Here is a 14,014-nt window from a genome sequence, read left to right on the forward strand (position 1 = left end):
TTCTCTGTACTCCAACACTTATTCTGACCTCTTACAATATGATCAGTTATAAACAATGGAATAAAATGATTAAAGGTCTGTTCTGAACCAGGTGTGATGGTGCACGCCTTTCACTCAGGAGGCAGAGATAGGAGGATCACTGTGAGTTCGAGACCACCCTAAGACTCCATAGTGAATTCCAGGTCAGCCTGGGCTAGAGTGAAACCCTACCTCGAAAAACCAAAAAAATAAAATAAAATAAAATAAATAAAAATAAAAATAGAAAAAATTTTTAAAAAGTATGTTCTGGAGACTACTGCAAAACTGAAATATGACACAGGAAACAACCCAAACCATAATTATAGGGCAGACAAAGAGGCCTAAAAATTGTGGCATCCTAAAAATACTTTTGTAAAATAAATCTCAACAAACAAAACTCCACGAATCACCAACACCCAAATCCTAAATATCCAGGGTAGCCATCCATTGTTCTAAGAATAAATAACCAGAGAAGAGTGTAGTGGTCACCAGATTACTATTTCAGTTTTCTTTTTTCTTTTTTTATTTATTTTTTTGTGGATTTTTAAAAATTTAATTTAATTTTTTAAACTTTTATTAGCATTTTCCATGATTATAAAAAAAATCCTGTGTTAATTCCCCCCCCCCCACACACACACTTTCTCCTTTGAAATTCCATTCTCCATCGTATTTTAGTTTTCAACATAGGCTCTTTCTGTGGAGCTGAGGCTACAGGAGAACTTAACATTTCTGCTGCCCTGTCTCCCACTTATGAGAATCACAGGTGGCATCAAGGTTACCCTATTAAAGGGGATATTGGTAATAAGACTTTTTTTTTTGGTTTTTAGAGGTAGGGTTTCACTCTAGTCCAGGCTGACCTGGAATTCACTATATAGTCTCAGTGTGGCCTTGAGCTCATGGTGATCCACCTACCTCTGCCTCCCAAGTGCTGGGATTAAAGGCATGTGCACCACCACGCCTGGCTACCATTCTGTTTTTTGTTTTTCTTTTCCAAGTAGGGTCTCACTCTAAAGCCAAGGCTGACCTAAAACTCATAGCTCTTCTCCTACCTCTTCCTCCTGAGTGAGTGCTGGGATTAAAAGTGTGCACTGCCACGCCTGGCTAAAAGCGAATATGAGTGTATACATACATACATCTCTCTCTCTATATATACATATACATACACACTTATGTGTGTGTCCCAGGCTGACCAGAAATTCACTATGTAGTCTCGGGGGGGCCTCAAACTCAAGGCGATCCTCCTACCACTGCCTCCTGAGTGCTGGGATTAAAGGCGTGTGCCACCACACCCGGCTACAAAGCATATTTTTAAAAATAATTTTTATTCGTTTATTTGAGAGAGACAGATGCATGCACCACCTTGTGCATCTGGCTTATGTGGGTCCTGGGAAAAATAAGTAAAAACAGGGCTAGAGAGATGATTTAGCAGGTAAAGCATTTGGACCCAGGTTCAACTCTTTAGAACACATGCAAGCCAGATGTACATGGTGGCACATGCGTCTGGAGTTTGTTTGCAGTGGCTAGAGGTCCTGGTGTGCCCATTCTCTTCTCTCTCATATAAATAAAATAAAATATTTAAGTCGGGTGTGGTGGTACACACCTTTAGTCCCAGCACTAGCACTTGGGAGGCAGAGGTAGGAGGACTGTTGTGACTTTGAGGCCACCCTGAGACTACATTTGAATTCCAGGTTAGCCTGGGCTACAGTGAGACCCTACCTCGAAAAACAATAAGGGGCTGGAGAGATGGCTTAGTAGTTAAGACCCACACACGTGTATTACAACAAATGCAGTTAATTCAGTCTGATAGACTCTGAAAATTGCAAAAGAAAACAGGAAGTTTGACTGAAAGTGGCACCTCTTTTTGGACATGTTCACTACTATTCAAACAATCTGAGTCTATGAAAATTGCTCCAGAACTATAACTGGTTTGTTTTGATTTCAGTCAGTTAGTGACTGCTTTCAAATTATATGGGGTCTTAAAAGCTACCAGCTCAAGTCATAGACCATTTTCATCACTCCTCAAAGTTCCCTTCAATCCTTTTCCTGCCAAGTACCTTCCTCTCTTCTTCCTGATTTCTGGTCCAAGAGCTATTACCTTCTCCAGAAAGCAACAGAAGTGAAATCATAGTATTTATTAGTCATTTATGTCTATCTTCTTTTATAACAGATTTCCTTCCCTCCCTCCCTCTCGCCACCCCTTTAAAGTCTCAGCTACTGTTGGGCTGGAGAGATGGCTTAGCGGTTAAGCGCTTGCCTGTGAAGCCTAAGGACCCCGGTTCGAGGCTCGATTCCCCAGGACCTACGTTAGCCAGATGCACAAGGGGGCGCACACATCTGGAGTTCATTTGCAGTGGCCAGGAAACCCTGGCACACCCATTCTCTCTCTCTCTGTCGCTCTCAAATAAATAAATAAAATTAAAAAAATTAAAGTCTCAGCTACTGTTGATCCTCCTGACTCTACCTCCCAAGTGCTGGGACTACAAACTTGTGGCACTATACCTAATTTTATAGCTGCTCTATTTTTGTTTTGTTTTGTTCAAGGTAGGGTCTCACTCTAGCCCAGGCTGACCTGGAACTCATTCTGTAGTCCCAGGCTACCCCTGAATTCACAGTGATCCTCCCACTCAGCTTTTGTTTTTGTGAGGCATGGTCTCACTACAGCCCAGGCTGGCCTGGAACTCACAAGGATCCTCCTACCTCAGCCTTTCAACTGCTGGGATTAATGGAGTGAGCCATCATACTTGGATACAATGGGTCATTTTTAAGAAGCAACTATCAGGCCAAGGGCATGGTAGCCCATGCCTTTAACCCCAGCACTTGGGAGACAGAGGTAGGAGGACTGCTGTGAGTTCAAGGCCACCCTGAGACTACATAGTGAATTCCAGGTCAGCCTGGGCTAGAGCGAGACTGTACCTCGAATAAACAAAAAAGTGGAAAAAGGGCTAGAGGTACAGCTCAGGGGTAGAACATTCAACCATCATGCACAAGGCGTCCAGTCCCCAGCACTACAGGACAAAAACAAAAGAGTGAAGTAAAAGGATAGCCAGTGAAGTACTGTCTCCAAAACAAGTTCCAAAAGACCAGGAATCAGCTCTATAAGCCAACGTAGGAAATAGGATTATTAGGAGAACTCCACTTACGGGAGTGGGATGGTGATGACCACATCATTCAGTTCTAAATTATCTTCTTGCAATTCATATTCTATGTTGACATCACAGCCATTTCCACTTTCTGAAGGCCAGCAATTAACTAAGGAGAAAAAGAAAGCAGCCACATTAGAACATTACAAAATGAACAGAATCACCTCTTAGCCTTTTGGCTAAGATCAACTGCATGAAGAAAAATTTAAAAAGCCAGGCGTTGTGGCATACGCCTTTAATCCTCAGCACTCAGGAGGCAGAGGTAGGTGGATCACCATAGTTTCAAGGACACCCTGAGACTACATAGTGTATTCAGGTGCTCATGAGTCTAGAGTTGTTTGCAATGGCTGCAGGCCCGGTGCATGCTCTCTCTCTCAAAAAAAAAAAAAAAATCAGGACTGGAGAGATAGCTTAGTAGTTAAGGTACATGTTGTGAACCCTAAGTACCCACATTTGATTCTCCAGGTTAAAGTCTCAGCTACTGTTGATCCTCCTGACTCTACCTCCCAAGTGCTGGGACTAAGGAGCCTCATACTTGGATACATGATAAAGCAACTATCAGGCCAAGGGCATGGTAGCCACATGCCTTTAACGCCCAGCACTTGGAGACAGAGGTAGGAGGACAGCGTGTGAGTTCAAGGCCACCCCCCCTGAGACTACAATAGTGAATTCCAGGTCAGCCTGGGCTAGAGCGAGACTGTACCTCCGAATAAACAAAAAGTGGACAAAAGGGCTAGAGGTACAGCTCAGGGGTCGTAGAACATTCAACCATCATGCACAAGGCGTCCAGTCCCCAGCACTACAGGACAAAAACAAAAGAGTGAAGTAAAAGGATAGCCAGTGAAGTACTGTCTCCAAAACAAGTTCCAAAAGACCAGGAATCAGCTCTATAAGCCAACGTAGGAAATAGGATTATTAGGAGAACTCCACTTACGGGAGTGGGATGGTGATGACCACATCATTCAGTTCTAAATTATCTTCTTGCAATTCATATTCTATGTTGACATCACAGCCATTTCCACTTTCTGAAGGCCAGCAATTAACTAAGGAGAAAAAGAAAGCAGCCACATTAGAACATTACAAAATGAACAGAATCACCTCTTAGCCTTTTGGCTAAGATCAACTGCATGAAGAAAAATTTAAAAAGCCAGGCGTTGTGGCATACGCCTTTAATCTCAGCACTCAGGAGGCAGAGGTAGGTGGATCACCATGAGTTTAAGGACACCCTGAGACTACATAGTGAATTCCAGGTCAGCCTGGACTAGAGTGAAACCCTACCTCAGAAAACAAGCAAATAAACAAACTAAAAGCCAACACGAGCTTACAACTATAAGCCTAAAACATCCTAATGTAAACTATATTTAAAACAATTATTTCCAAATTAAAGGTTAAAAAAAAAAAAGCAGGAGGCTGGAGAAGATTGCTTAGTGGTTAGGCATTTGCCTGCAAAGTCAAAGAACCCTGGTTTGATTCCCAGGACCAATGTAAGCCAGATCCGAGGCTCATGAGTCTAGAGTTGTTTGCAATGGCTGGAGGCCCTGGTGCATGCTCTCTCTCTCAAAAAAAAAAAAAAAATCAGGACTGGAGAGATAGCTTAGTAGTTAAGGTACATGTTTGTGAACCCTAAGTACCCACATTTGATTCTCCAGGTCCCATATAAGCCTGATGTACATGGTAGCAGATGCATCTGGAGTATGTTTGCAGAAGCTAGAGGCCTTGATGTGGCCATTCTCCCCCACTCTACTAAATTAAAAAAAAAATAAATAAATAAAAATAAAACCTTTCAAGGCCACCCTGAGCCTACAAAGTTAATTCCCAGGTCAGCCTGGAAGACCTTACCTCAAAAAACAAAACAAAAACACACAAAATGCGATATAAAGTACAGTTTGAAAAGGTCATTTTATCAAAAACAAACAAACAAACAAAAAACACTTGCTATGGTAATGAGGGAAGAGCATACTAGCCAGTGGCACTTACTTGTCAATGGAATGAAAGATTCCTCTGTTGTTTGTAGTCTCCACTTTAGTACTCCTACATCACTGTTGACTGGAAATGACTTCTCTGGATTCTTCAAGCCAATTAGAGACTCTGTGGTGAAAAGTTTTTTATCCACATTTGGATGGGTCTGGAATGAGAAAGTAAAGAAACCTAAGAAACCACAAATGGTAAAGAGAAGGTGCTGCGGCTGTGGCTAAGTTGGTACAGTGCTTGCCTAGGATGCTGGGTTCTATCCCCAGCACTGCATACACCAAGCATGGGGGCCGATGCCTGCAATCCCAGAACTTGAGAGCTGGAGGCAGAAGGACAAGAAATTCAAGGTCACCGTCATCTTCACATATATGTGTGTGTGTGTGCGTGTGTGTGTATGTATATGTATATGTATATGTATATGTATATGTATATGTATATGTATATGTATATGTATATGTATATGTATATGTATGTGGCCTAGGCTAATGAAATCCTATCTCAGTACTCCCTAACCCCCACCAAAAACAAGAAATGACAAAAGGAAATAACCTTCCTCTGGGCTTACACAGTCTTCAATTTTAGCATCTAAAATAGGATACCTGAAAATAATATTAATAGGATACCTAATAAATTCAAATACTTTTTGGTTTTATAGAAAGATTTGGCTTCCACAAAGACTTGACATATAAAACATTTAGCCATGCATGGTAGTACACACCTGTAGCCCCAGTACTCAGAGGATAGAGGCAGGAGGAGTTTAAGTTAGAGATCAACCTGGACAACACAGGGAGTTCCAGGCCAGGCAGAGCCGCATAGTTATGTGCCTCCATCAAAAATTCAAGGGGTAGCCGGGCGTGGTGGCGCATGCCTTTAATCCCAGCACTCGGGAGGCAGAGGTAGGAGGATCGCCGTGATTTCGAGGCCACCCTGAGACTACATAGTTAATTCCTGGTCAGCCTGGACTAGAGTAAGACCCTACCTCGAAAAACCAAAAAAAAAAAAAAAAAAAAAAAAATTCAAGGGTAGGAGCCAGGCATGGTGGCACATGCCTTTAATCCCAGCACTCGGGAGGGGAAGCAAAGGTAGGAAGATCGCCATGAGTTGGCGTCACTCTGGGACTACACAGTGAATTCCAGGTTAGCCTTAGCTAGAGTGAGATCCTACTTCAGAAAACTAAAAAAATAAAAATAAAAATAAAAAATCAACGGTACGGCTAGAGACGGCTTAGCAGTTAAGGTGCCTGCTGTAAAGTCTAAGGACCCAGGTTCAATTCCCTAGAACCCACATAAGCCAGATATACATGGTGGTACATGTACCTGAAATTCATTTGCAGTGGCTAGAGGCCCCAGCACACCCATATTCTCTATCTCTCATAAATAAAATTAAAAAAAAAAAAAAAAAAAGAATTCAAGGGCCAGGAGCTGGTAATTGCTTGCCTTGTAAGCATAAGGACCTGAGTTCAATGTCATAGCCTACATTAAAAGAAGCCAGGGACTAGAGAGATGGCTTAGTGCTTAAGGTGGTTACCTGCAAAGCCAAAGGACCCAAGTTCAACTCCCCAGGACCCACAAAATGCCTAATGTGCCATTCTCTCTCTACCTCTTTTTCTCTCTCTCTTTCTCTCTCCCTCCCGCCCTCGCTCAAATAAATAAAGTCAGGCATGGTGTTATATCTTTTTTGGGGGGGCGGGTTAGAGGTAAGGTCTCACAGTAGGCTAGGCTGACCTGGAATTCACTATATAGTCTCAGGGTGGCCTCGAACTCACAGCAATGCTCCTACCTCTGCCTCCTGACTTTTTTTTTAAATATTTTATTTATTTATTTGACCGAGAGGAAGAGGGAGAGAGAGAATGGGTATACCATGGCCTCCAGCCACTGCAAATGAACTCCAGACATGTGTGACCCCTTGTGCATCTGGGTCCTGGGGAATTGAACCTGGGTCCTTTGGCTTTGCAGGCAAATGCCTTAACTGCTAAACCATCCCTGCAGCCTCCCCCGCCCCCAAGTTGTTTTTTGAGGTAGGGTCTCATTCTAAGCCAGGCTGACCTGAAATTCACTATGTAGTCTCAGGGTGGCCTTGAACTCTCGGCAATCCTCCTACCTCTGCCTCCCAAGTGCTGGGATTAAAGGCGTGCGCCACCATGCCTAGCCAATGGTGTTATATTTTATAATCCTAGCACTGGGGTGGTAGAAATAGGCAGATCCCTGGGATTTGTTGGACAGCCAGACTAGCACAATTGACAAGTTCCAGGCCCGTGAAAGACCCTGCCTCAAAAATAAATAAATAAAGATAAAAAAAGCCAGGCATGATAGTGGGTCTTTAATCCAGCACCTGGGAGACAGAGGTAGGAGGATCACCATGAGTATGAGGCAGCCCTGAGAGTAAAGTGAATTCCAGGTCAGCCCAGGCTAGAGTGAGACCCTACCTTGAAAAAAAAGAAAGAAAGAAAGAGAGAGACAGAGAAATAAAGAAGGAGGGGGAGGGGGAAAAGGAAGATGGGAAGGGAAGGGAATAGAGGGGAAGAAAGGAGAAGCATCAGGCATGGCAGCACATGCCTTTAATCCCAGCATCCAATGGCAGAGGTAGGAGGATCACTTTGAGGCCAGCCTGAGCTAGCGCAAAGCCATATCTTCAAAATCCAAAAAATAAAAAAAAATTTAAGAAGCCTCTGAGTGAGCAAAACTCAAGGTTTTCTTCTGGCCTCCATATGTACACATTACATCAGCAGGTACACACACCTACCTACACACACAACACTCACATGTACAACTACAAAGCAAGGATCAGGAATGTAGTTTGGTGGTAGAATAATGTGCCTAGTATGCACAAGGGCCTGGGTTCCACTCCCAGCACTGGGAAAAAAAAAAAGGAAGAAGACTGGGCTAGGTAGACCAAAGTGTAAATACTCACTCTGAAAAGCTAGCTTCTACATACCTGTAGCTGAACTCCTCTCTTATCTTCATTTTCTACATGAAGACGAATTCGGCCAAATTTGTCATCTGAGATCCTAAGCATGATCATGCCATGCAACTCCATATTCTGTAATCCTCCATCTCGACCACAGGTTAGGGTAATCTTTTCTTCAATCTTCATATGCACACTATAAAGCCAAGGCAAGAAATTTATTCAGAAAACAACCTTTCTCCAGGGTTTAATACAGATTAGTCATTAATTAAAGCTTTACATTCTTTTTTTTTTTTAATTTTGGTTTTCGAGGTAGTGTCTCACTCTAGTCCAGACTGACCTGGAATTCACTATGTTGTCTCAGGGTGGCTTTGAACTCACGGGAATCCTCCTACCTCTGCTTCTCGAGTGCTGGGATTAAAGGTGTGTGCTACCACACAAGGCTCAGAATTTATCTTAAATATATATTCTAATCCTTTTAAACAATCAGTACTCACTGAAAATTATTAACTTATTTATTTATTTTGTTTTTTTGAGGTAAGGTCTTACTTTCTAGCCCGACTGGGCTGGAATTCACTATGTAGTCTCAGGGTGGCCTTGAACTCACAGCAATCCACCTACCTCTGCAAGTGTTGGGATTAAAGGGGACATTACGTCCAAAATCTAATATCAAAAAAAATAGTAATAATAAAGAAAGAAAAAAAGTGAGAAACTGGGCACACCCTACTGTTGCTGTTGTCCATCTGATGTTGTCCAGGAGGTGATGTCTGCCCTCTGCTCATGCCATCGTTCTTCCCTGCCATCATGGAGCTTTCCCTCGAGTCTGTAAGCCAAAATAAACCCTTCCCCCCACTGCTGTTGGTCTGGTGTTTCCTGCCAACAATGTGAATGTGAGTACAACAGTAAAGCTGGTACTGAGAAGTGGTGTCACTCCTGCTAGAAACCTGACTATGTGGCTTTTGACCTTTTGGAACTGCTTTGTTGGAAGAATATGTACAAATTTGAAACCCTGGCCTAAGAGATACCTTGCAGTGGTGTTAAGTACAGCTTCTTGAACTATTCTGGTCAGAGTTGAAAGACCTGAATGCAGTAAGAACTATGGATTGTGATGTTTGTCTTATGAGGGTGAGAAAGAGCTTTGCCTGGGTTGGGCTAGAAGCAGTTTGTGTGAGAAGCTTGCTGTTATGCCTGAAAACTTGTGCAGGGTAGCAATGTGTGAAAATGTACTGGTGTCAGCAGAGGGATATGGCACAGAAATGAAATCTTTGGGCCAAAACTTTTGCCTGTTCAACTGCAATCATTATTTAAAAGATTACATAACCAGCTGGGCGTGGTGGCGCACACCTTTAATCCCAGCACTTGGGAGGCAGAGGTAGGAGGATCACCATGAGTTTGAGGCCACCCTGAGACTAGTTAATTCCAGGTCAGCCTGGACCCTACCTTGAACCCCCCACCCCAAAAAAAAGAAAAGAAAAAAGATTACATAACCTTTGAGATTGGGCCAGCTGATCTGCATATGGGCAACAAGAAGAATGCAGAGTCTTTTGAAGGGGCCTGATGCTGAAGGAGTATCCTGTTCTTCAAAGTCTGCTTTATTCCCCCCTGGATTAATAAACTGGTATCCCACCTGGTATTATGGAGTACAACAGATGCTGGACAGAGGGGGTCACTGAATTTGCAACACAGTTTTATATTTTAGAAATGGCTATGAGCAGTGTGAAGCAGGCTTATTACCTGCATGGAGGCCCAATGGAGATGCCAGAACTGTGGGATGGTCACCAAGGAGAGCTGCCAGCTACCCTAACCCTGATGGAAATTTGAGAATTACAGCCTCCTGGAGGCAGTGTGTTATTGAGGGTAGGCTTATGGACATCATAGCCAGCTTCCTCTTGCCAGTATTTGGCAAACTCTTCTGTTGCTGCTGTCCATCTGATGTTGGCCAGGAGGTGATGTCCACCCTCTGCTCATGCCATTTTGGAGCTTCCCTTTGAGTCTGTAAGTCAAAATAAGCCCACCCCCAACAAAAAAAAGGGGGAACAATTTTTAAAAAGCTTTCAATTTGAAAATAATCTCTAAAGCAAGTGTGCCAGCATATGCCTGCAATCCTACCACTCAGGAGGCTGAGGCAGGAAGATTACTGTTCAAATGTTAAATATAATAGCTGGAGCCAGGCATGGTGGCATACGCCTTTAATCCCAGCACTCAGCACTCGGGAGGTAGAGATAAGAGGATTACTGTGAGTTTGAGGCCACTCTGAGACTACATAGGGAATTCCAGGTCAGCCTGAACTACAGTGAGACCCTACCTTAAAAAAAAAAAAAGAAGAGAAAAAGAAAAAGAAAAGAAAAAAGCTGGGAGTGGTAGTGCACACCTTTAGTCCCAGCCCTTAGGAGGCTGAGGTACAAGAACTACAGTGAGTTCAAGGCCAGCCTAAAAGTGTTCCAGGTCAACCTGGAGTATAGTGAGACCCTGCCTCAAAAACTGAATAAAAATTATACAAAGAATACAAATATACCCTTTGTATTTAATATTTTATCATTTGTATGTCCTCTCTTTAAATATTATGTATGGGGCTTAGTGGTTAAAGTGTTTGCCTGTTAAGCCTAAGGGCCCAGGTTCAATTCTCCAGGTCCCATGTAAACCAGATGGACAAGGTGGTGCATGTGTCTGGAATTTGTTTGCAGTGGCCAGAGGCCCTGGTGCATCCATTCTCTCTCTCCTCCTCCCTCTCTCTAATAAATAAATAAAAATAAATCAGAAAAAATAAGTATTACACATGTAATTGAACACTGATTATTCTTCCCTAACTATTAAAAGACAGGTTTGTAAATATCATATCCATTTGCTTGTATGTACTTTATTCTAAGACTAGGAATCACTATCCTGTAATCATAATGCCTTCATCAATTTAACAAATTTACACTGAAGCAACATTTTAATCCAATCTAGCAATCATATGCCATTTGTGTCAGTTAACCAAATAATGTTATTATTACAAGTACAGTACAGGATCTAGTCCAGGTCATTAAGGAAATTTTTGAGTCCCCCCCCCCCCCACCGCCCTCGACTTTTTCATTTTTTGCTCTGCTGGAACTCAGGCCTGATGCAGTCAGGTTCACATTGCTGGCAGAAATCACCCAACCAAGAGCAGCTTGTGGAAAAAGGTTTATTTTATTTTGGCTTACAGACTCGAGGGGAAGCTCCATGATGGCAGGGGAAAACAATGGCATGAGCACAGGGTGGACAATGCCTCCTCACCAACAGAAGATGAGCAACAGGAGAGTGTGCCGAACACTGGCAAAGGAAAACTGCTATAATACCCATAACCCCACCCTGGTAATACACTACATCCAAAAGGTGTTAATTCCCAAATCTCCATCAGCTGGGAACCTAGCATTCAGAACACCCGAGTTTATGGGTGACAGCTCAATCAAACCACCACAGGGTCTTATACATATTAAATAAGCTTTCTATCACTAAGTTGCATTCCCAGCCCTCAAAGAAAGAAATAAATACCTGTAAAGTGGAAAAATGTAGACTGTGTTTAGCATGTGGCTGCTTTGTATAAAAATTATGTATGTATACCTATATAATGTATAAAAACATCTTTTTAGGGTCTGGGGAAATGGCTTAGCAGTTAAGGCATTTGCCTGTGAAGCCTAAGAACCATGGTTAGATTACCCAGGACCCACACAGGCCATATACACAAGGGGGTGCATATGTCTGGAGTTCATTTGCAGTGGCTGGAGGCCCTGGTGTGCCCATTTTCTCTTTCTCTCTGTCTGCCCCCCTCTCTCTGTTAAATAGATAAGTAAAGAAATAAATAAAATACATTTTAAAAATTCCTTTTAAGGGCTGGAGAGATGGCTTAGCGGTTAAGCGCTTGCCTGTGAAGCCTAAGGACCCCGGTTCGAGGCTCGGTTCCCCAGGTCCCACGTTAGCCAGATGCACAAGGGGGCGCACGCGTCTGGAGTTCGTTTGCAGAGGCTGGAAGCCCTGGCGCGCCCATTCTCTCTCTCTCCCTCTATCTGTCTTTCTCTCTGTGTCTGTCGCTCTCAAATAAATAAATAAAAAATATTAAAAAAAAAAATAAAAAATAAAAATTCCTTTTAAAAAAAAATATAAGGCTCAAGAGATAGTTTAGTGGTTAAGGCACTTGCTGGCAAAGCTAAAAGACCCAGGTTTGACTCCCTAGTACCCACAAAAAGGCAGAGGTACTAGGCAGAGTTTGTTTGCTGTGGCTAGATGCTCTGGTGTGCCCATTCTCTCTATCTGGCCCCCCTCAAATAAATAAATGAAATATTAAAAGAGAAATATAAGGACTGGAGAGATGGTTCAGTGGTTAAGGTGCTTGCAGAGCCTAACAAGCCAGGTTTGATGCCCCAGTAACCATGTAAAGCCAGATACACCAAGTAGTACAAGCATTTGGAATTAGTTTGCAGCAGCTAGAGGCCCTGTCATACTCCTTCTCTCTCTGCTTGCAAATAAATAAATATAAATATTTTAAAAGAAATATAGACATGCTTTTTATACCTCTATATACTGTAGACTATCTCCTCAGAGATACACAAAAAAAACCCAGTTAATTTTAAGTTACTGCAACATGTACAATTAGCATAGCTGGGGAAAACTTTTTATAATAACACCTTTTGAATTTTGCATTAAAGAAACAACTAACAGGGCTGGAGAGATGGCTTAGTGGTTAAGGTGTTTGCCTGGGAAGCCTAAGGACCCAGGTTCAATTCTCCAGTACCCACTTAAGCCAGATGCACAAGGTGGCACATATGTCTGGAGTTCATTTGCAGTAGCTACAGGCCCTGGCATGCCCATTCTATCTGCCTCTTCTCTGCCCTCTATCTTGCTCTTAAATAAATAAATAAAATATTAAAAAGAAAGCTAATGGGCTGGAGAGATGGCTTAGCAGTTAAGCGCTTGCCTGTGAAGCCTAAGGACCCCGGTTCGAGGTTCGGTTCTCCAGGTCCCATGTTAGCCAGATGCACAAGGGGGCGCACGCGTCTGGAGTTCGTTTGCAGAGGCTGGAAGCCCTGGCACGCCCATTCTCTCCTCTCCCTCTATCTGTCTTTCTCTCTGTCTGTCGCTTTCAAATAAATAAATTTAAAAAAAAATAAAAAAAGAAAAAGAAAGCTAAACCAGGCATGGTGGTACATGCCTTTATTCCCAGCACTCGGGAGGCAGAGGTAGGAGGACTGCTGTGAGATTGAGGCTACCCTGAGACTATACGGTGAATTCCAGGCCAGCTTAGGCTAGAGTGAGACGGCTAGAGTGAGACCCTACCTTGAAAACGCCAACAAGTAATAAATAATATATGTGAAACAATAAAAAAATTAAGCCAGGTGTGGTGACACATGCCTTTAATCCTAGCACTCAGAAGGCTGGATCACTGAGAGTTCAAGGACAGCCTGGGACTACAAAGTGAATGCCAGGTAAGCCTGCGTGAAGACCTAAAAAAAAAAAAAAAGCCAGGCATGTTGGTGCATGCCTTTAATCCCAGCACTCGGGAGGCAGAGGTAGGAGGATCATAGTGAGTTGGAGGCCACTCTGAGACTACATAGTGAATTCCAGGTCAGCCTGGGCTAGAGCAAGACCTTACTTTGAAAAAAACAAAATAAATAAAAAATAAAAGCTGCCACTGCTTTGGGCAATTGTTAAAATTAAGTACAATTGGGGGCTGGAGAAATGGCTTAGTAGTTAAGTGCTTGCCTGTGAAGCCTAAGGGCCCTGGCTCGAGGCTCCATTCCTCAGTATCCACGAAAGCCAAATGCACAATGTGGTGCATGCATTTGGAGTTCATTTGCAGTGGCTGGAGGCCCTGATGCACCCATTCTCTCTCTCTCTGTTGCTCTCAAATAAAAATTTCAAAAAAATTTTAAAAATAAGTACAATCTACCCTATTCTGTAACAGAACTACTTTTACCCAGGCAGACTGCAGTGGCTGCAATGAATATTTTGATCTCTTACTT

General features: G+C 42.8%; 1 protein-coding gene across 1 annotated transcript in view; it reads right to left on the bottom strand.

Annotated features, from left to right (window-relative positions):
- The window catches only part of Arcn1 (archain 1), a 35,222-nt gene that overhangs the window by 5,685 nt on the left and 15,523 nt on the right, over positions 1 to 14,014 (bottom strand). Inside the window, exons 6-8 of the mRNA XM_004667393.3 lie at positions 8,064 to 8,229; positions 5,136 to 5,283; positions 4,093 to 4,201 (exon numbers count right to left, since the gene is read on the bottom strand). Of these exons, the coding sequence (XP_004667450.1) occupies positions 4,093 to 4,201; positions 5,136 to 5,283; positions 8,064 to 8,229 (423 nt within the window). The remainder of the gene's footprint in view (positions 1 to 4,092; positions 4,202 to 5,135; positions 5,284 to 8,063; positions 8,230 to 14,014) is intronic.

Source organism: Jaculus jaculus, chromosome 3 (genome assembly GCF_020740685.1).
Source record: "Jaculus jaculus isolate mJacJac1 chromosome 3, mJacJac1.mat.Y.cur, whole genome shotgun sequence".
Classification (NCBI taxonomy): Eukaryota; Metazoa; Chordata; class Mammalia; order Rodentia; family Dipodidae; genus Jaculus; species Jaculus jaculus.